We start from the raw sequence: 23,155 nt of genomic DNA, 5'->3' as shown, positions 1-23,155 counted from the left end.
AACTGTGGTATATGTATGTCAAGGAATGCTATTGTTCTATTAGAAACCAGGAGGGATGGGAATTCAGGGAAGCCTGGAAGGATTTGCATGAACTGATGCTGAGCGAGATGAGCAGAACCAGAAAAACATTGTACACCCTAACAGCAACATGGGGGTGATGGTCGATCTGAATGAACTTGCTCATTCCCTCAGTGTAACAATCAGGCACAATTTTGGGCTATCTGCATTGGAGAACACCATCTGTATCTAGAGAAAGAATTGTGGAGTTTGAACAAAGACCAATGACTATTACCTTCAATCATGGAGAAAAAAAAACCATTATCTCATTATGTAATTTTGCTATCTCTTATACTTTATGTTTCTTCCTTAAGGATATGATTTCTCTCTCTCATCACATTCAACTTAGATAAATGTATACTTTGGAAACAATGTAAAGATTAACAGACTGCGGGGGGGGGAGCAAGAATAGGGAGAGAATGCAAAATTCAAAATAAATAAAATCTTAAATAAATAAGTATTTAATGTAAAAAAAAGAAAAAAAGAAAAAGCATCAGACCACACTGGAATGAACTAAATAACATCCCTTTAAATATGAAGTGAAAGTGATGAATAGATATGTGATTATGAACTAAATAACATCCCTTTAAATATGAAGTGAAAGTGATGAATAGATATGTGATTATACTTGGTATATAAAGAGCTGTGGATAGGGGGTTTACAATACTGTACAGGAGGCAAAAACAAAAAAACATTCCAAAGAAAAAGAAGAGGAAGAAAGCAAAATAAGGCTTTAGAAACAGCAAAGAAGAAAAACAAAAGGGAAAGGAGAAGAATGATAAATTATTTCTAAAATCAAACTGCAGGGGTATCTAGGTGGCATAGTGGCTAGAGCACCAGCCCAGGAGTTAGGAGGACTGAGTTCAAATCTGGTCTCAGACACTTAATCATTACCTAATTGTGTGACCTTGGGCAAGTCACTTAACTGCACTGCCTTGCAAAAACAAAACCAAAAGAAAAAAAAATTAAACTGCAGATAGACTTATCAGGGATAAAACTAACTTGGTAAATCAAGCCTTAGCCTCTCTCTTCAGTTTCCTCATCTGTTAAAAGGAGATTAGAGTAGGTGACTTATTAACTCCCTTCCACATTTAAAGTATAACTGCTGCATGACATATGTCCACAATGAAAAACTGAGTAATTATACAAATTAATAATGTAATAAATGTAATAAATTTCAAATACCTACTGTACAACTAGTCAAATTTATAAAAGGAGCCAAGAGTAGTCGGAACTGCTATGCTTCAAATACCTTTCCCATGCTTTCAATTTCCTGGTAAGCTAGAAGATTCAGGAAATTTGACTTCTACTTAGGTTGAACCAGGATGCAGGGCTTTAACATCTATCTTTCTGGTCTCATCATACTTTAATAATTCCCTTTCCTATAGTCTACTGTAGATGTAGCTAAACTGGTTTTCTCACTTATAATATTCCCAACTCTGCATTTTCACTGACTTTTTTCTCACAGCCTTGGAATGTGTTCTCCTCGCCCCTTAAATCGTTAAGTCCCTTCAAGAAAACTCAAGCAATAACTTTTACACCAGAGCTTTTTTAGACTGGGATCTATGGGGATCATAGAAAGATTTCAGGGGTTTTGTTCCATGAATTTGGATGGGAAAAAACTGTTTTTATTTTCACTAAGGAACTGAAATTTGGTGTTTCCTTCCATTCTAAATGTATGTAGGAAATAAACCTCCATTAATAGCAGCATGAATGATTTTGTCACCAATAGAAATCACAGATATTTCCACATCACATTAAAACTGTTGCATGTGTTGCTGGTGGAGTTGTGAACTAATCTAACTTTTCTAGAGAGCAGTTTGGAATTATGTCCAAAGGTAAATAAAAATGTGCATACCCTTTGATCCCGCAATACCTTCCCCGAGTCTATATCCTGAAGAGATCATGAAAAGGGTAATTATTCCATATGTATAAAAATATTCAAAGCAATTCTGTTTGTAGTAGCAAAGAATTTGAAATTGAGGGGGATATCTATCAATCGGAAAATGGCTGAATAAACTGTGGTAAATGTATGTGATGGAACACTATTGTTCTATAACAAAGCATGAGAGATGGGATTTTAGATAAGCCTAGAAAGACTTGAATGAATTGATGCTAAGTGAAGAACCAGAACATTGTATACACTAACAACAACATGGGGTGATGATCAATCTTGATGGACTTATTTGATTTCAGCAGTACAATAATCAAAGATAATTTTAAAAGACTTGTGATGGAGAATACCATCTGTATCCAGAATTAAGACCAAAGATTATTATCTTTAATTTTTGAAAGTTGTTTTATGTCTTATGCAATTTTGCGATCTCTAATGTTTTCTTCCTTTTGGATCTGTTTCTTCTCTCATAACACATACAGTTTTGTTCTTCGCATATCAAGGAAGCAATGTAAAGATTATATCATATTGCCTTCTATTGTGGGGGGAGGAAACGGAAGGAGGGAGAAAAAATTGTAAAGGTCAAAACCTTGCAAAAGAAATGACTGGTAGAAACTACCATGCACATAATTGGAAAACAAATAAAATATTCATATAATAAAAAAATAAAATTATTGCACGAATCTCAAAATAAATGAAGAGCAAATAAAGTTAGCAAGAGCTAATGATCACTTGTGTGCTTAAGAAGTTATTCTTTTTTCAAGTATACAAGATTCTTTTTCAGGATCAGATGCCACCTCCTATAGGAACCTTCCCCTAACCTACTCAAGTTAATAAAACTGTTTTCTTTGTTGTAAAGAACTGGAATTAGTAGAAAAGAATTGGAATTTGAAGGGTTGTCCCTCAATTGGGGAATGGCTGAAAAAACTGTAGTATATGAATGTGATGGAGAACTATTGTTCTATAAGAAATCATGAGGAACAGAATTTTAGAAAAGTCTAGAAGAACTTAAATGAACTGATAATGAAATGAGCAGAACGAGTACATTACACTAACAACATGGGTGATGATCAGCCATGATGGACTTGTTAATTTCAGCAGTACAAGAATCAAAGACAATTCTAAAAGACTAATGATAGAAAGAAAATACCATCCATATACAGAGAGGAAACTGTCGAGTTTGAATGCAGACTAAAGCTTACAATCTTCAATTTTTAAAAGTTATATTATGTATTATGTCATCTTTTTCTAATTTTTTTCCTTCCATTTGGATTTGATTCTTCTTTTACAAGAACATTAATATGAATCTATGTTTAGCATGTAGAGCCTATATTACATTGCTTTCTGTTGGGGGGGGAGGAAAGAGGGAAGGAGGAAAATGTAAAACTCAAAGCCTTGCAAAAAAATGACTGTGAAAAACTATTGTTGCATGTTGTTGGAAAAATAAACAACAGCACTGTTTTCCAATTACCTAGGCCTACTTTGAATAAATTTCATGATTATTTCTATACATGTTATATCTTAAAAATAAAATGAAGTTCCCTGAAAGCAAAGACAGTTGTTTTTGTCTTTGTACCCAAACCTAGTATGATTATTTTGCACACAGAAGATGTTTAACAAAGAATCTGTGCTGTGCTTGAAGATACACAATTATATTCACAATAAAAACACTCAAAAATTTCTTCCCCCTATAACCAATAATGCTAACTTTATTAGATAATTCCTTGAAATGGAAAGGGGTAAAAATTCTTCACACTAAGAAAAGGAATTTATGCTAAGCAAATTCTTAGATGCTGAGAATGATTTTCTTACCCAGACCGGTGTCTGACAACATCTCTGCTCAGTCTATCAGCCAGGTAAGAACCAATTCGATCTAGTTTCTCTGGGGCAGATACTGCATAAAAAGTCAGTTTCTCCATATCAGCTTTAACAAGACCATCCTAAACAAAAAACAAAAAACTTATCAATTTTTTTTTAAAACATGTTATTTTAAGGATAATTTTTTTTTTCAAATCTCCTAGTATTGAGTTGGGGTTAATTCACACCACAATTATCAATTTAACTATTACTTTCTTAATGCCAATTACAGTTTAGTTTTTAAGTACCTCAAAGTGAAGAAATGCTAGAGCAACAGCAAAGCACAGGAAAAAGTCTCAGAACTTCAATTCATAACATGAGCTCAAATCCCAGCACTATCACTTACTATTTCTTTAACAAGTCACTTAACCTCTCTGGGTTCCAGTTTCCTTATCAAGTAAAGGAACTGATTCGACTAAAAGGGTCTCTAAATCAACTCCAGATCTGGAATGATATTTCTATGAAGATTTAACATTTAAATTTAAAGTCAGTCAATCAGTATTTATGAGGTATCTTATATGCCAAGCACTAGGCTAATCAAAGGAAATAAAAAGGCTAGTTCTTTGCCCTCAAGGAGTTTGCACATTAAAGTAAACTACCAAACAAAATAATCAAATCATAATTTACATATATTTAAATATCTATATATTTTTCCTTGCCAAAAAAACCCTGGAAAATTAAAAAAAAGATAATCATATGATTACTGCTGTTTTTGCTATTGATATCTTTAATTATGCTATGTTTTCTTAATACTGAAGCATCCCTGCCCACCTGGTATAAATACTACCTGATCATGGTGAATTATCCTAGTAATAACTTGCTATAATTAATCTCTTTGCTAAAATTTTATTTAATATTTTTGAATCAATGTTCATAAAGAGATTAACCTATAATTTTGTCTATTTTGGTTCTTCCTAGTTTGGGTATCAGTACCATATTGATATCATTAAAGGAATTTGGCAGAACTTCTATTTTTTAAAATAGTTTATGTAGAATAGCAATTAATTGTTCCTTAAATGTTTGGTAGAACTCGTAAATCCATCTGGATCTGGAGACCTTTTCTTAGGGAGTTTATTAATGATTTCTTCAATTTCTTTTTTCTGAAATGGGGTTATTTTAAGTATTTTATTTCATCTTATGTTAATCTGGGCAGTTTGTATTTTTGTATATATACATCCAGTTCACTCAGGTTATCAGATTTATTGGCATAAAGTTTGGCAAAATAGCTCTGAATTATCTCTTCAATTTCCTCCTTATTTGTGGCTAGTTCACCCTTTTCATTTTTGATACTGATAATTTTGTTATCTTCTTTCTTTGTTTTTAATCAGGTTAATCAAAGGTATATCTATTTTATTAATTTCTTTTCATAAAATGAATTCAGTTTTATTAGATCAAATAATTTTCTTGCTTTCAAGAAATTTTATTAATCTATCCCTTGATTTTCAGAGTTTCTCATTTGATATTTAATTGGGTATCTTTAATTTGTTCTTTTTCTAGCGTTTTTAGTTGTATACTCAATTCATTGATCTCCTCTTTCTCTATTTTATTCATATATATAAGCATTCAGAGATATAAAATTTCTCAAAACTGCCTTGGCTACATCCCATAAAATTTGGTATGAAGTCTGTTATCATTCAGATATAATTATTAATTATTTCTATGATTTGCTTTTTTATCCACTCATTATTTAAAATCAAGTTATTTCCACTAATTTTTTGTTTATCTTTCTATGACCCTTTATTACATGTAATTTTTATTGCATCATAAGCTGAGAAGTATGCATTTATTATTTCTGCCTTTCAGCTTGATTATAAGGTTTTTATGCCCTAGTACATGGTAAATTTTGTTATAGGTGTCATGTATTGTAGAGAAAAAGGTATATTCTTTTCTATTCCAATTAAGTTTTCTCTAGAGGTCTAACATATCTAAGTTTACTAAGATTTTAACTTCTTAACTTCCTTATTTTGTGATTAGATTTATCTAGTTCTGAGAGAGGGAAGTTGAAGTTCCCTGTTATTAAAGTTTTGCCTATCTAGGTGTCCTTGTAATTCACTCAGTTTTTCCTCTAGGAATTTTGATACTATACTACTAAGTGCATACATGTTTAATAATGATCTGACTTCATTATCTATGGTGCCTTTTAAGAAGATACAGGTTCCTTCCTTATCCCTTGGAATGAGATCTATTTTTGCTTTTGCTTTACCTGAGATCAGAATTGCTACCCTTGATTTTTTTTACTTCTGCTGAAGCATAATACATTTTGCTCAGTATCTCTCTGATTCAAACAACATTTTATACAATTCTGATTTTTAAACCATTCTACTAACCACTTCTATGTTATGGGAGAGTTCATCTCATTCACATTTTAGTTAAGATTACTAATTCTATATTTCCCTCTATGCTATCTTTCCTCTTTTATATTCTCTTTCCTTTCCTCTTATTCTTCCACAACAAAATTTTACTCCCTTTCCCCTTTAACTTTTCTTCTAAAATTTAACCTTCAGTTTATTTTCACTTATACCTTCACCTTTCCTTTTATCAGGTCCTTCTTCCTTTTCCTCCCCCCCCCCCCCTTTCCTGGATAGTAGGATAGATTTTTAAATCCAAAAGGGTGTTGAATTTTATTTCCTCTCTGGACCAAACCTATTCAATAGAATTTACTCAGTGTTCACACCTTACCTTCTTTCCCTCCAATATAATAGATCTTTATGCCTTTTTTGGTGTTATTTATCAATCAAAAACTATCAATCAGGAATCATCAATCAAAATTTGGTTGATTGCTTGATAAGCTCAAAGTACTATCAATAGAAGTATAACCAGACTGATTAATTGCTTGATTATTTGATAAGAAACAGTGACAAAGTCCCCTCTTCTGCCTCATTAGAAATACAGTTCTCAAGAGTCTTGAATTCCTTGAAATTATAATCATTTTATACCTTATCCTCTTTTTTCAAGTGCCCTTCAAGGACACACAAGCCTCATTAGGGAAAGTATCATCCAAAGTCAAATCATTTCATGAATCATTTGTGCTCAATTCCATAGCATACTCTCTCCCACATTCCCCCTTTAGCTCTCTCAACCAGGATACTTAAACCCTTGTTAACTGAAGTATGGAATAAGTCCAACCCTTCTATGTAGGTTCTCATCCTCTGCCTCTAAAGTCACTTCTGATTTAATTAACTATAGAGTTTCAAAGTGTTCTATGTACTGGGACATTCTGAAGGTCTCTCTTAAGACTTTACAATTGATTGTAAGGTATGGGAGATACTAGCTCTGACAGGATGCCCTCATCAAAGAAAATGCTAAGCTTTGTGAACAAAGCAGAATTAAAGCAGGTCAAAGGAAACTGAGATACTTAAATTTAGAGTACATACCCTTGTTTTTCAACAGGGTTTTTGTCTCAAACACAGTGATGTCATCTTGGTCCTCTCTAAGGGAAAGACAAGAACCAACCATATCCAATCCAATCTCTTCAATTAAGTTCAATCCCTTAAGTTTCCTAAGAGAACTACAATTGTGAAGAGTTTTATGTGTTCTATCTTCCCTTATAGGTTGTATACAATTTGATGGTCTTGATTAACATTTATTTTGTTTTATTTGTCTATCCTTTTCATTTAACTTTTTATGCATCTCTTGAGTCATATATTTGGAGATTGAATTCTCTGTTCAGTTATGGTCTTTTTATCAGTAAATTTTGGAAGTCCTCTATTTTGCTGAATATCCTTCTTTTCCTCTGACAGTATATGGTGAAATTTGCAGGGTAGTAAATTCTTGGTTATAATTCAAGGTCCTTTGCCCTCTGACATATGGTATTCCAGGTCCTCTGGTCCTTGAACATTGAGGTTGGTAAGTCCTGTGTAAGTCTGATTGTGTTTCCTTTGTTATTTAAATTGCTTCCTTTGCACTGCTTGCAATACTTTCTCCTTTATGTGGGAGTTTTGGAATTTGGTCTCTTTCTGAAGGAATTCTGTGTAGTCTTTCAATAGCTATTTTGTATTTTTGAACTAGCACATTTGGACAATTTTCCCTGATAATTTCCCGTTTGATTTTTTCCAGGTTCTTTTTTTTTTTATCTAAGCTTTCTGGTAGTCCAGTGATTTGAAAATTGTTTCTCCTGAATCTATTTTCCAGGTCACTTATTTTTTCCTAAAAGGTACTTTGTGTTTGCTTCAATTTTTTCAGTCTTTTTACCTTGTTGGATGGAATATTGTAATCTCATAGATTCATTGGTTTCCATTTGTTCAATTCTAATTTTTAGGACTTTATTTTCTTCAATTAACTTGGAAACTTTGTGTTCCCTTTTCTAGTTGATCAATTTTATTTTTTAAAGAGTTACATTCTTTTTTCCAATCAGTTTATTATTACTTTTAAAGGAGTTGATTTCTTTGGTCAATTTTTGATAATTTTCCTGCATAACTCTCATTTCTATTGTTCCATTTTTCTTCTTCCTCTCTTCTTTGATTTTTAAATTATTTTTAGGCTCTTCTATAAGGTTTTGGACTTGAGTCCAATTCACAGACACTTTTGAGACTCGTAGAGAGTAATTTTTCACTGTTTTATTCTTTCAAGGTGGCAGGGTTATCATCTTTATCTGCAAAGCAGCTTTCCAAAATGAGTCCTCTTTTAGCTTTTTTGCTCATCTTGAAATGTCTGAGTTCTAATCCTAGGGTATAGGGAGTATAAACCCAAGATTTTTATGCTGGGGCTGGGGTCTGATCCCTGTCTTGTCCTTGGCCAAGATGTTCCCTATGCAGTCTAGGCCTTTTATTTGCAGAGATTTATTTGCTTCTTTATGTCCAAGTTCTGGCTATGCAGTGGTTTGTTTCCAACCTAGTCCTAATCTTTTATCTTGGTGTTCCCAGGGTTCAGACTTTGTTGCGATTTAGGACCCACCCTGCTGGCTTGCTATCTAGCTGCCAGGACCTATGCTGTTGTCAGGCTGAAAGGACCTGGACTGCACTGTGACTTAAAACCTTCCACTGGCTTTCTCACTCTCCTGCCTTGCTGGGCTTTACTTCCCTTCCCCCCCCCCCCCTCAAAGAGACAGACCTTCATTGAAGATCCTCCACGATGTTTACTATTGAAAACTGCTCTGAATCTTGTCTTTTTTTTTTTTTTGGTGGGATCTGTAGCTTTAATGTCTGTGCAGAGGCTTCATTTAGCTTTCTATAGGGAAAAGCTCCAGGAATTGCCATCTTGGCTCTGCCCTGAAAGTTGTACAACATGTTTCTTTAGGCAAGAGTCTGCTCACTGTCCCCAGAAAAGGTCTAATGACTAATTATTGCCTTGCTCATTCTATCTCTTTCATGGAAAGGCTTGCCATCTTTCCACAAAAGTCCTGTACAACCCTCCAAGACCTAACCCAAGTCTTTTCTTCTCCAGCATGCAATCCTAGACCACTCTAGCTATAGTCATATACCCTTTTGTTCCAAATTCATATTAATGACTATTAGCACTTAGACTCCAACATAACAAAGATATTGGAAAAGTAGCAAAGTAAAGTAGTAAAAAATGAAGGCCTTGATGTCAAGAAACCTTTATTCAAATTCTATCTATGACATAAAATATATGATCTTGTGAAAACTGAGAAATTTCTCAAGGCTCAGTTCTCTCATCTATAAAATCAAGCAACAGTAATTACAAACCAAAATAAATATCTACATCTCATAGTTTTTGTGATAGAATGAATACATGTCACCCTGCAAATCTTACAGTTTTTTCCTCTAGGTATATGTTTGTATGTATGTCAGAGCATGCTACAGTGGATATACTGTCAGGAGTCTCAAAACTTGGAATCTATTTTTGAGCAATTATGAACAAAGCATTTAATCTCTCATAGAGACAATAATATGTATTCTTCTGACATCACAAGATTTTTTTTTAATAAAAGTTCTTTAAGCACAGTACTATATAATATGAATTATAATCACATTAATGTAACAACTTATTATCTATCTCTAAAAGATTGATTTTGAAAACAACTCCAATGATTCTTCTGCTAATTTTTCATATTATTTTCCCCAAAAAAGATTTTTATTCAGCACAAGTGTTATGTCTTATATTTTGCTGTATTTCACAGTGTATCTTGCAGACTCAATGATGTTCAATTAGTATGTGTTCATTGATCAGTTTTGTGTCTAAATTTTCATAAATATAGTTTACTTAAAATAAAACAAGTAATAAATCAAACCTTAAAGATTAAGCCAAGTGAAATAATTCTATAGTTAATATTATTAGAATGAAACAAATCAAGGAACTATTATTTATTTTTTCTAACACTTTAGAACTAGGATAAACCAGACATTCCAGCATTTTTATTTAAACTATAATCAAATAAAACCAGGTAATTTATTTCTTAACTGAACTCTCAAAAAAAACTGCTTTTATATTACAAAGCATTTAAACACACAGAAACTCTGATATTCTTTAAAATAGCACAACTACCTAAGATTGAAGTTTAACAAGTAATATTTTCTTTAATTTGTAGTTTTCTTTAATTTACTAGTTTTTGAACTCAATTTTCTTTAATTTAACTAATACTTTAATTAATAGAATATTTCTTAAATGCTCTCACCTCACAAAACATTACTTCATTTTTTATATATATTTTGGAAAAGAGGCAGCTTGGTTTCATAGAGAGAGTACTGACTTTGGAGTCAGGAAGTTGGAATGTCAAATATAAGCTGAAAATCATACAATTTATATAACTGAAAACTCATCAGAATCCTTGTTTCTAATTTTTTCTAAGTCTAAGAAAAACATTTTAAGAATAAACACAAATGTTGATTTATCTTATTTCAAAGAAATAACAAGGAAAATGAGAAAGTTTAAAGTAAAAACCAAAGAAAGGAAAGTGGAGAAGTTTGGGGAGAGAGAACAGCAATAGAGGGTGTAAGAGGTGGGGAGTCAGAGTCCATTAAAGAGAATGAAAAATGGTTGGGAGGTCAAATTTACTTTTGGATCTTCAGGAAATATGTTATCCACCAGACGTTTGTAACGAGGTCGCAAAGCAGCACAACAGCAGTATACTCCTGTAAGATAAATGAAAGGTAAGCAATATTAATAATTTTTAAAAGAATATTACTTAAAGAATATTAAATTCTAAATTTTCAGGAACAATTTATAGGAAAATTGTCTTGCTTAAAAAAAATTTTAAGCTAACTGAAGTAAGCTATGAAACTATAATCTCCTCTTCCTTTCATACTAAAGGAAAAAAAGCCTTCACTTCCTCTAGTTTTACTTATTTTTTTAATTCCCTTAATATTAGGTTAAGAGTTGAAAGCTGACTTCTAACTTCATCATTCAACTGAAACTACTATTTACAAGGTTATTAATAATTTCTAAACTACTTTTTTTAAATGCTCAAGTTTAAATGACCTTTACTTAGCATTTGACATGGTTCATCTTGCCTTTAACTTAGTGACTTTCTCCTCCCAGATTTTCCTGACACTATTGAAAATTTGTTTCTTTCTTTTTTTTAAAAAGTTTTTTTGCAAGGCAATGAGGTTAGGTGGCTTGCCCAAGGCCACACAGCTAGGTAATTCTTAAGTATTTGAGGCCACATTTGAACTCAGTACTCCTGACCCCAGGGCCGGTGCTCTATCCACTGCACCACCTAGTTACCCCCTCAAAATTTCTTAATAAGAATTCATAGTTCTAGTCAAGTCACTCCTGCCCAAAGTTTCCTTTTGCTTACATGATAAGATAAAAACATATTTGTTTGGCATTTAAAGCCTTTCATTACCAAGTTCTAGACCATTTTTCAAAACTTACTGTATATCTGTCCCCTTCACATATCCCACAAAACAACCAAATGAGGCATTTTATCTCCTATTTCCAAGTCACTGGGTACAAGATAATCCCCATGCCTGAAATACACTTCCTTGATGTCTCTGTCTCACAGAATTGCAAACTTCTTAGTTGTCAATGTTTTTAACTCACAAAACATTACTTCATTTTGATATATGGAAAAGAGGCAGCTTGGTTAAGAGGACAGACTTTGGAGTCAGGAAGCTGGGACTTCTGACATAAGTTGAACAATCTTCCACTTGTCAAAATATGTTTACTTTATGTTAACAATTATTAGGAAGAACACAATTAGTGTAGCAAAAAAAAATAAAGCCAACATTACTGTTCTAAATGAAAAATCAATTAATTCTATTAGAAAGCTTAAGAGAGAGGAAAGGGGACATTTCAAAGTTCATTAAACTCAGTACACTTATCCTTTCTTTGTAAGATATCCTGCTGGGTAGTGTCCCAACCATCTCATATATTAACCACAAGGATTCAATTTTTTTTTGCCCCCTTAATTGATTTCATCAACTTTATCTTCAAATTCTGAACTCTACAATCTCTAGTTGTAGTCTTCATAAGAAAATCTATCTCCTCTTCCATCAGGTAGGCATGGATTCAAACAAGACTGAACTCTATTTTTAAAAATGTTGACTTCTTAAATAGTTATATAATATTTATAAGAATTATAGTTATGAAATATTCACCACAAATAATAAATAAACCATAGTTCATCATAAATGTTCATTTCAACAAAAATTTGCAAAAAGCATACTTTACAAGTATTAAAATGCCAAAATTCTCATACATAAATCTAATTTTTAGGTTATAGTGATTTCTTTCAAGTCACTGATTATATCATAGTCATCTCCCAACAAGCTCTCAGTTTAAGCTTAGCTACAGAGAATAAATAATATTAGAAGACGTAAAACAATCTGTCTTCACTCCATACCTACAAAATATTGAGTGAATAAAGAAACAGAATCCTTCACTAATGGTACCTTAATAAGTCCATTTTTTTAATATAATAGTAAAATTTTCCTCAATTCCATTTTCCAACTATTCATCCACCTTAATACTAAATTAACTGAGCTAGACTAGCAGGTATATTTCAATTTTCTGACAGGTCACGAAATTATCTTTAGAAATTAATAAAAACTGATTCATTTATATTCATCTAATAATCTACAAAACAGTAAAAAAATTCAGGTTCTCTGACTCTTCATTAATCTGGAAGGTTGGCTGCTGTCCTTCATTCTCAAAGAGGAATAAAATGACATCATGATATTAGAGTCAATTTGCTCTGACTGGTTGATCAGACCAATATGAACTCTGAATGTTCTACTTATATGTTGGGTACAGTCAATGTGAAAATTTGGGGTAGATTCTTTAAACTTTTGCATCTCATCTTTCCTTGGACCTACTTCAATTCTGCTTTGCTCATAGAAAACAGCACCCTCTCTGTTGAGGGCATACTATGTTGGGCAGTCCTATGCCAGTGTCTCCCATGTACATATATTAATATTGCCACTGTATAGATAAGAAAATAACAGAAAAACTAGGAAAATATTAGGAAATAGAGAAGAAATGGTATAGCCTGGGATCCAAGTGACAAAATAGCCAAGACCTGAAATGAGACCAATAAATCTGAGAAAAAGAGGTAGCAAAATTCTTACGTATGAACTATGGATAAAATTATACTATAAGCCAGGAAAGGCAGGACCAAATAAAAAATTTATCTATCTTTATGTTTCCTAGACAAGAGCAGGAGAAACTAGTACATGGTTGAAGTCAAAAGAGTTAAGAGTCACAGTTGAAAAGGAAAGATTAGATGCCAGAAGTTGAGGAATAAATTGAGGAGGAAAATGTATTAGCAGATATAAAATACAGATCAGTGGTTGAGCTTTAAAGATCAGAACAACTATTTTTCTTAACACACGCATATATCTATGTATATACATATAAACACATCTGCATTTGCACACATGTATTTAAAATGGTAACAGATTACCATATGTATATGTGCTTTTATATGTATACACATATATGTATATAAATAAATGTTTGTATGTGTATATATAATTTGTTGTCACTGTACTAAACTCATTTTAGTCAATGATAACCAAACCTCTTCTTCCAAAATATCATAGGAACCATAGTTTTACAAAGGAATAAGAATGTGAGTAAAGGTATCTATAAATAATATTGGCTATATTCTCCTTCTAAAAATTCCTTTCCCTTGAAATTCCATCAGCCTAAATTCTTCTAGCCCCAGAATTCAATAATAGTTCAACATATTCTAATGGAAATTATTCCAACACCTCAAATTTAACATATCCAAACTCAACTATCATCTTTCCTCAATATCTACTTCTCCTGAATTTCTTCTTTTTGAAAACAGAATTAACATTCTCTTAATCATCAAAGCTTGAAACCTCATATTCATTTTAATTCCAGTTTCCAAATAAGGAAGTAATTTCCAAGATCTTATTTAATTTTGAGAGGCAGATCATAAAGTAGAGAAGGCACTGGACTTTGGGTCTGAAAAAGCTGGATTTTAATTCTGTCTCTTATATTTACTAGCTGAATTACTGTAAGCAAGTAATTCAGAACTTCAGTTTTCTTATCTATAAAATGGAGTAGAGAACCTACCGTGCAAAACTGATGCTTAGATCAAATGAGAAAATGTATATGATTACTTAAGAATCTTAAAATTTTTATGTGTAAATTATTTTATATGTTGTTTATTATGATGCTTATTATTGTTATTCAAAGTTGTTCCCATTCATCTACTACTGTAAATTCTTAACCTGTATATGTGAACTTATAGGGCACATCATTCCTGGAGTCAGAAGGACCTGATTCAAATCTGGCCTCTCATTTAATAATTACCTAGTTATATGAACTTGGGTAATTCACTTAACCCCATTGCCTTGCAAAAACCAAATTAAAAAAAAAGATACATCTGATCATACCTTTTGATCCAACAATACCAATTCTAGGCCTATATCCAAAAGAAATAAAAAAATGGGAAAAGTTCAACATGTTCAAAAATATTTAAAGCACCTCTTTTTTGTAGTGGCAAAAAAAATGGAAATTAAGGGAATGCCTATCAATTGGGGAATAGTTGAACAATATGGAGTATTACTGTTCTATAAGAAAATATGAATGGTCAGATTTTAGGGAATGGAGAGGATTACACGAGCTGATGCTGAGCAAAAGGATAAGAACCAAGAGAACACTATACACATGAGCAACAGCATTGTGAATCGATCGATTATGATAGATATTGCTCCTCTCACCAGTTCAGAGATGTAAGACAACCCTGGGAAACCAAAATAATCCCACAGAATCTGAATGGCTATGTTCATTTTTTAAAAAACTTCTCTTATGCTTTTTTCCTTCCTATCCCATGGTTTTCTTCTTTATCGCTTGGTCCTAATTTCTCATATACAAAATGACTAGTACGTGAGCATACTGAACATAGGTGTAAATGTACAACTTTTATCAAACTGTTGGCTGCTGAAAGTGGAATGGAAGTGGAAAGGGAGGGAGGAAAGTGGAAAAATGTGTTTATATCTGAATTTGCAATTTGATGGTTGATTTTATGACATATAGTTGGAAAAATAAAAATAAAATACAAAAAACCCAATTTATCAATATTTTATATTTTCCCTTTTTATTTCATTTATTTAAAAATATCATTTTGGAAATGAGTACATCAAAGAAGTTCAGGACACAAAATAGCTCACGAATCCCTGCTAATCTACTAGAATTTCTATTCTTAGTGCTATCACCTTAATTTAGGGATTCCATTATTCTTCATTATGACTGCTGCAATAATAACCAGTATATCTATTTGTCCCTATCTTCAGATTTTTCCCCCTTCTAAACTTGGCAAGTATAAATATCATTCACCAGTTTAAAAATTTTTCTATGGAAGACTTACTGTTCAGTCAAGTCCAACACTAATTGAGGTTTCCAAGGCAAAGATACTGGAGTGGTTTGCAATTTTCTTCCCCAGCTCATTTTACAGATGAGGAAACTGAGGCTTTAGGGTTTAGTGACTTGTCCAGGATCACACAACTAGTAACTGTCTGAGGTCATATTTGAAACTTAGGAAGACATTCCTAAATCTTGACTCCAGATCTAGAACACTATCTACTGTGCTACCTAACTGTACCTAACAATGGAAAGTCATTGCCTACCAAAATGAACACAACATTCTTTTAGTTGAGCATTCTGGGTTCCCCATGCTCTGCAAACAACCTCGTTTTCCAGTCTTAGTTCCAAATTGCCCTACGTTTCAGTCAAACTAGTCGCAATTCCCTAAATACTCCTCACTTCAAGGCACATCTTTACAATATTCACTAACTATATGGAATAATACCCTTTCCCTCACCACCCCGATCTTTCTGTCTAATAAATTCCAACTCCATCTTTTTATATCCAGCTAAAATTATGTCATTTTCTTTTATTTAATTTTTTAGGTTTTTGCAAGGCAAGTAAGGTTAAGTGGCTTGCCCAAGGTCACACAGCTAGGTAATTATTGTCTGAAGCCGGATTTGAACTCAAGTACTCCTGACTCCAGGACCAGTGCTCTATCCGCTGTGCCACCTAACCGCCCCAAATTATGTCATTTTCAGACTTCTCTGATCCCCACTCCTTCAATAAAATGTGATTTTCAAAGACAATTCTAAAAGACTTGCAGAAAATGCCACCCATATCCAGAGAAGGAACTGTAGAGCTTAAATGTAGACCAAAGTTTACTACGTTCTATTTTTAAAAAATTTTTTGTATATTATGTCACTTTTTTCCTCACTAATTTTTTTTCTTCTGTTAGGATTGATTCTTCTTTCACATTATTAATATGGATCCAAGTTTAACTAACTGCACATGTAGAATCTATGTTATATTGCTTTATGATGGGGTGGAGGGAGGAAAAGGGAGGGAGAAAAATGTAAAACTCAAAACCTTGCCAAAAAAATGATTGGTGAATACTATCCATTGTGTGTTGTTAGAAAAACAGATTATATATATATATATATGTATATATATATGTGTGTGTGTGTATATATATACATATATATATTAAAAAAGAAAAACTGAAAAAAGGGGAAAATATATATTTGTATGTATATCTGAATGATCTGTTTCTCTTACAATTTTTAAAAAATATTATGATCTTTAATAAGATATATTGAGGAATACAATTATTTAATTTGAAAGAAAGACAATTTTTATAATTTTTCCAGTAATGTTTATCAAATAGAAAATTCTTTCCAATTAAAAAATTAATCAATTTATTAAATTAAATTAAATAAAATGAGATTTTCCCCCTCCTCTGAATGTCCAGGGGACTTTGTATTACTGTTCAGGAGTATATACTCTGCTCTGTATTATATGTATTTGCTTCACTAACAAATTACACATCACTCACAGAGTCTCAGGGAAAATAGTTTATCTAATTTTGCTTTTGTTGCTTATGTATGCTTATCATTTTAAAAGCTAAGCAAAATGCTGCCAGAAAAAAAAAATTTGTAATAAAATCCATGATGTATTACACAGTGACCACTCAAGTAGCCAGTAGCTTACTTACCTTTAAAAAGAGCTTTACAATTAACAAAATAATTTCATTCCTACCACTGTCAATGTGAAGTAAAGTTAGTTTTATTACTATCATTAAATAGAGAAGATGAAACTGCGGTTTAAAAAAGGCTAAATAACTAACTTTCCTAAGATCAGAAAACTACAAAAGAACTCATGTTTTCCAAATTTCTTTCCAGTATTAAACTGTATGATCAATAGATCCGAATTAGAAAAGTCATTAGCAAGTAAAAGCAGATTTCATTGGTCTACAAAAGTTATAAATCCCCAATTCTCTGATTCCTGTGAGTTGGGTGGTATCATTGCCACCATTTTACAGATAAAAAGACACATAAACTAGGGAAATACTACAAAAGAGAAGAGCAACAGGAAAGGTTGATATCCAAGCATGAGCCAGGGTATATTTCATCCCTCTATAAATAAAAAAAAACATGTTTATAGAAATCTACCAGAAAAAGAAGTTTATCATGATCACTGATCTCTAACATCGAAACAAATATAATTTTGGAAGACAAGTTACAGATTTCAAAATTAATAGCTATAAACAAATGTGTCTTTCTAGTAGTAAACCATTTTTAAGTAAGCAATATTTATAATTTTATCAAATGATAGCTTAATGATGGTTATTTAAGTATAAAAAGCAACATAAATTATTCCACAATTACAGTGGAGACTAATTTAAGGAAGAAGAAAACAGTCAATAATATTATAATAACAAAAAATATATTAACCTACTCAAGCACAGAAATGAAGATGTGTCCCTTGTTGGGTTGAATTCATATGGTTTTTCCAGTTCAGCTGTGGATACCTGAATGTAGTCCTTCATTTTGAATAAGACTTTTCTAGATCTCCTTCATCTATGTCCTGTTTTGAACTTGCGATTAGCTCACCTTACTTCTAATTAGACTAATTATATTTAAGTACTGTAACTTACCTAACTTGTCTGTGACTTCAATTTAAAGCTATCAAACACTTGGAAAATATTCCACATCATATTCTGCTGACAATCCCCACTCAATAAATATAAGATTAATAAGCTGTCATAAACATTTGCTTCTAGTCTGATTAAATTTGATTTTTATATGATTTTAAAATATAATTTTGGTATTCTGTTGATGGTAAACTATTCCTGTGAACTGGTTCAAATTGCTGAAATTTCATACTGTGAATGGATTCTGTCTTCTAGAGCTGGTCAAATAATTCTTTGCTCAAAAATCTTCAATGTCTCCCTACTGGCAAAAACATAAAATCCAACCTCATTAGCTTGGCAGTAGAAGACCCCTACAATTTTTATATTACCCTCCTTTTTTGACATTATTTCATATTTCCCCCCTCCATGTAGTCTACACTCCAAGCCAATCTCCCAGGATACATTCTTCACTTTCATGCTTCTTATGGAAAGTCTGTCTGTTCAAGTGCCATAATCTCCATTATGCTCTCTCCTGATCTCCTAATCACAAATAATTTCATATTTGCTTTTTTATTTTAATTTGTGGTTTTCATTTGCTTTTTTACATGTTACTTTGGTATATATTCCACTTAACAAAAAAAACTCACATAAAAGAAAAAACAATTATTCATAACTTAATGTCAAAGCATGCATTGCCCCATACTTCTTAACCAGGATGAGAAATGTGGGTTACAATATCCTTTCTTCAGAAGCAAGAATCTGAGTTCAAAAGTCTTTTGTTGTTGTTTTCATATATATTATTACAGAATACAATGAATTCATGCATACATTATATTTTTTATTCTGATTGGATCTATCTGAATTACTACATAAAGGTCTTTTCACATTTCTCTAAAGTTTTCAGATTTGTTATTTCTTTCATTGCAGCGCTATTTCATTACATTTATATTATCTCAACTTTTCCTCAGCTGATGGGGAATCTATTTTGCTTCTGGTTTTTGTTTTACTACTACCATGTAGTAAACTACTACCAGTGTTTGCAATAAATATCTTGTTATATATGTGACTGACACTGTAGTATATAGGGCTCAGCAAAATAACTTGCATCACACTTTAGATACAGTTAATGGCCACTACCAAACTGCAATCTTTCCTATCTGCTCGATGCTACCTTGTCACCTATAAAAATGTTCACATCTTTCCAACACTTTCTAATCTCATCATTCAACAGAAGAAAAAAGTATTCTCTCCAAAGATTTCTCTATTCTAATAGACTTTTCTCAACTCTTATTCTTCCTGACCTCTCAAGAGTAACTTCTCTTGAATACTCTCACTGCTCCAGATTTTCATTACAGTATTATCTCCTGGTTCTCCTTCTACCCTTCTGACAACTCTTTATCAGTCTCCTTTACTGGAATCTCCTTCTTTCTATGTCTATTAACCATAGATTTCATGCAAAATTCTATCTGAGACTTTCTTCTCATCTCACTATATTTTCCCTCCTGGTGATCTCATCAACTCCCAAGGATCCAAATATCATCTCTATGCAGATATATGTTGATATACTTATTTAGCTTTAATCTTTCTCCTGACTTCTAGTGTCCTAGCAAAAACTGCCTAAATGACATCTGAACTGAATATCCTAGAGACATCTGAAATTCAACATATCCATAATAGAAGTCACTCTCTTTTCCCCAAAACTGCCCCTTTTTCCAAACTTCCTAGCATGGGCACCAGATTATCCTTCTAGTCACCCAGGCTTGTAATTTCACTGTCATTCTCAAATCCTCACTTTCAATCACCCCATATACTTTCTATTTCCACAGCTTGTTGTCTCTACCTCTCTACTCACAGTCACCACCCTGCTACAGGCCTCATCATTACATGCCTAGACTAATGCAATAATCTTCTGGTTGGTCTTCTTGTCTCAAGTCTCTTTCCATTCAAGTCAACGCTACATTCAGCTGATAAAAATTATTGTCCTTTAAAAAGAACAAGTCTGACAGAAATCTACCATTTGACAAACCCAAAGGCATCAGCTTCTGGGATAAGAATTCACTATTTCACAAAAATTGTTAGGAAAACTGGAAAATAGTATGGCAAAAATTAGGCATAGATCCATGTTTCACACTCTATATCAAAATAGGGTCAAAATGGGTAATAGGATTTAGACATAAAGAGTGGTACTATACATAAATTAATAGACCAAAAAACACTCTATCTGATCTATGGAAAAAGGATAAATTTATGACCAAACAAGAATTAGAGCACATAATAAACTGAAAAATGAATGATTTTGACTATATTAAATTAAAAAGGTTTTGCAGAACTAATAAAATCAATGTAGCCAAAATTAGAATAAAAGCAGAAAGCTGGGAAACAATCTTCACAACCACGAGTTCTGACAAGGTCTCATTTCTAAACTATATAAACTATATAAAGAAATCATTATTAACTAGAGAAACATAAATTAAAACAACAATAAAGTATCATCTCACACCTATCAGATTGGCCAAGGTAAGAAAAAGGGAAAATGATCAATGTTGGAGAGGTTGTGGGAGGTTTGGGACATTGAGGCATGGTTGGTGGAGTTGTGAACGGATCCAACCATTCTGGAGAGCGATAAGGAAAAAATCTTTATGTAGTAATTCAGATAGAACCAATCAAAATCAAAATCAAAAACAATATATACATGCATACATTGCATACTGTACTAATATATAATGAAAACAACAACAAAAGAGCAAAAAAAATGATCATACCCCTTGACTCAGCAATTCCAATTCTAGGTCTATATCCAGAAGAAATTAATAGAAAAAGGGTAAAGTCCTACATATTCCAAAATATTCATAGCAGTTCTTTTTATAGTAACAAAGATTTGGAAATTGAGGGGATGCTCATCAATTGGGGAATGGCAAAATAAGCTTTGGTACACGAATAATTTGGAATATTAAAGTTCTAGAGAAGCAGGGAAAGACTTACTTAATCTGATCCTCAGCAAAGGGAGTAGAAAAACCAAGAGAACAATGTATACATCAACAACAACACTGTGAGATGATCAACCTTAATGGAAGCAACTCCTCTCAGCAATCCAGAGAGCTAGGACAACTGATTTGACTGGCTATGGACTATATTAGCCCCATCCAAAGGAAGAAAAACAAAACTCACAAAAAAACAAAAAATCCCTTCAGAATCTGATGAACACTTTGTAAAAATTTTCTCTTATGTATCTCTTTCCCTTAATCTTAATTTGTCATACCAAAAATTACTAATCTGCAAACATGTTTATCAAAACATGCATGTATGCATGCATGTATGTATAACGCTAACCTTACTGTTCTCTGCTAAGGGAAGGGGGGTGGGAAGGGAGGATGGAAGGAAATTTTGTAACTTAAAAATATATGTGCATATTGATGAAAATAAATAAATTTAATTAAAAAAAGAAGCCTGACCATGTCACCTTACAACAAAAATTCTCCGAAGTCCCTACTGCTGACATCATCAAACATAAAGTCCTATTTGGCAGTTAAAGCCTTTTACAAAATAAAGATGATAGAAAAAAATAATCTGCTGGAGAAGTCAAGATAGAACAGTAATACTGTGGGGACAGTAGGTACAAAGGCACAGAACAGGAAATGGTGTATTCTACTCAGACATTAGAGAAAAGGCTGGTTTAGATGGATTATAGACTATAACGCAGAGGAAAGGAAAGATTTTAAAAATACTATCTATCTCTAGAAAAAGAACTGATGGAATATAAATGTACATTGAAACAAGTTTTTTTTTTTTACTTCATTTTTCTTGGATTTTGCTTTGGTCTGTGTTTTCTTTTCTAAACTTGACTAATATGGAAATATGTTTTATATGATTATGTGTTTATATATATATACATATATAAAATCTTTATAAAATTGTTTGCCTTCTCACTGAAGGGGGAAGCAAAGGGGAAAGGCAGAGAATTTGGATTTCAAATTTTTAAAAAGTGAATGCTAAAAATTGCATTTACATGTAATTGGGGGAAAATAAAATATTAATTTTTTTTAAAAAAGAAATGGCCTCATTTTTTTCCAGGAAAGTAACAGACAAGGTCTTCAGCTGAAAGATGGGGAAGGAGAAGGTATGGAATGCTTGAGGAAAGAAGAGAAGGTTTAGGAAAGGTTCTGTAAAAGACTTACATACACTAATATGGAGTGAAATAAGCAGACCAAGAGAACATTGTGCACATTAACAACATTGTGAGATGATGAAAGATTTAGCTCTTCTCAGCAATACAGTGAACAAAGACAATTCTAAAAGACTTGTGAGAGAAATTGTCATCCACTTCAGAGAAAAAACTTTGGAATCTGGATGCAGAACAAAGCATTCTATTTTCACTTTTTAAAATTAGTTTTATGTTTTTTTCTCCCTCATTCCCCTCCATTTTTTCTGATTCTTCTTTCACATGTCTAAAATAGAAATGTATGGAACATGATGGTACATATATAATCTGTATCAGATTACTCACTGGCAGAGAAAGGGAACCAGAAAAATGTGGAATACAAAATATTACCCCAAAAAATCAATGTTGTATCTTAACATGCATTTGAAAAAAAAAATAAATTAAAAAAAAAAAAGTTCTGTGAAGAAAAAGCACTTCCTTACTGCAGAGTAAGCCTATTCATACTGGATAATATGAAACTATAATGTGCCTAGTCAACATCCTTATGAGATTTCCTCCAGATTCATTCAGCTACTGAAGGATGCAGATGGCAACAAAAAAATCAATACTTCAACTTGGCAAAAAGAACAAAAAATTAAATAAAAAGAGAAGGAAACAAGGGAATTAATTGCACAGAACAGTGTAAAACTGAAACGACTGTTTGCTTTATGAGAACAGATCTATAGATACTGAAAAAAATCTATCTGGAAAACCAAAACATAAAACGTGATTTTAAACATAACTTCAAGGTAAGTGACAATTCTTATTTAAAAGACTTAAATCAAAAAATTTACCAAATGACTATGCCTCATTCTTTGAGAGATATATAGAATTTTTATAA

The 23,155-nt window shown here is 32.3% G+C and overlaps 1 protein-coding gene across 6 annotated transcripts in view; it reads right to left on the bottom strand.

The window, feature by feature from the left end:
• EFR3A (EFR3 homolog A) overlaps positions 1-23,155 on the bottom strand; it is a 135,702-nt gene that overhangs the window by 87,016 nt on the left and 25,531 nt on the right. For all 6 annotated transcript variants that reach the window (XM_074202397.1, XM_074202398.1, XM_074202400.1 and 3 more), the window contains exons 2-3: positions 10,763-10,839; positions 3,764-3,891 (exon numbers count right to left, since the gene is read on the bottom strand). In XM_074202397.1, the coding sequence (XP_074058498.1) occupies positions 3,764-3,891; positions 10,763-10,839 (205 nt within the window). The remainder of the gene's footprint in view (positions 1-3,763; positions 3,892-10,762; positions 10,840-23,155) is intronic.

This window comes from Macrotis lagotis, chromosome X (genome assembly GCF_037893015.1).
Source record: "Macrotis lagotis isolate mMagLag1 chromosome X, bilby.v1.9.chrom.fasta, whole genome shotgun sequence".
Lineage (NCBI taxonomy): Eukaryota > Metazoa > Chordata > Mammalia > Peramelemorphia > Peramelidae > Macrotis > Macrotis lagotis.
Note: the sequence above shows the minus strand (reverse complement) of the source record. Positions and strands in the feature narration are given on the sequence as shown.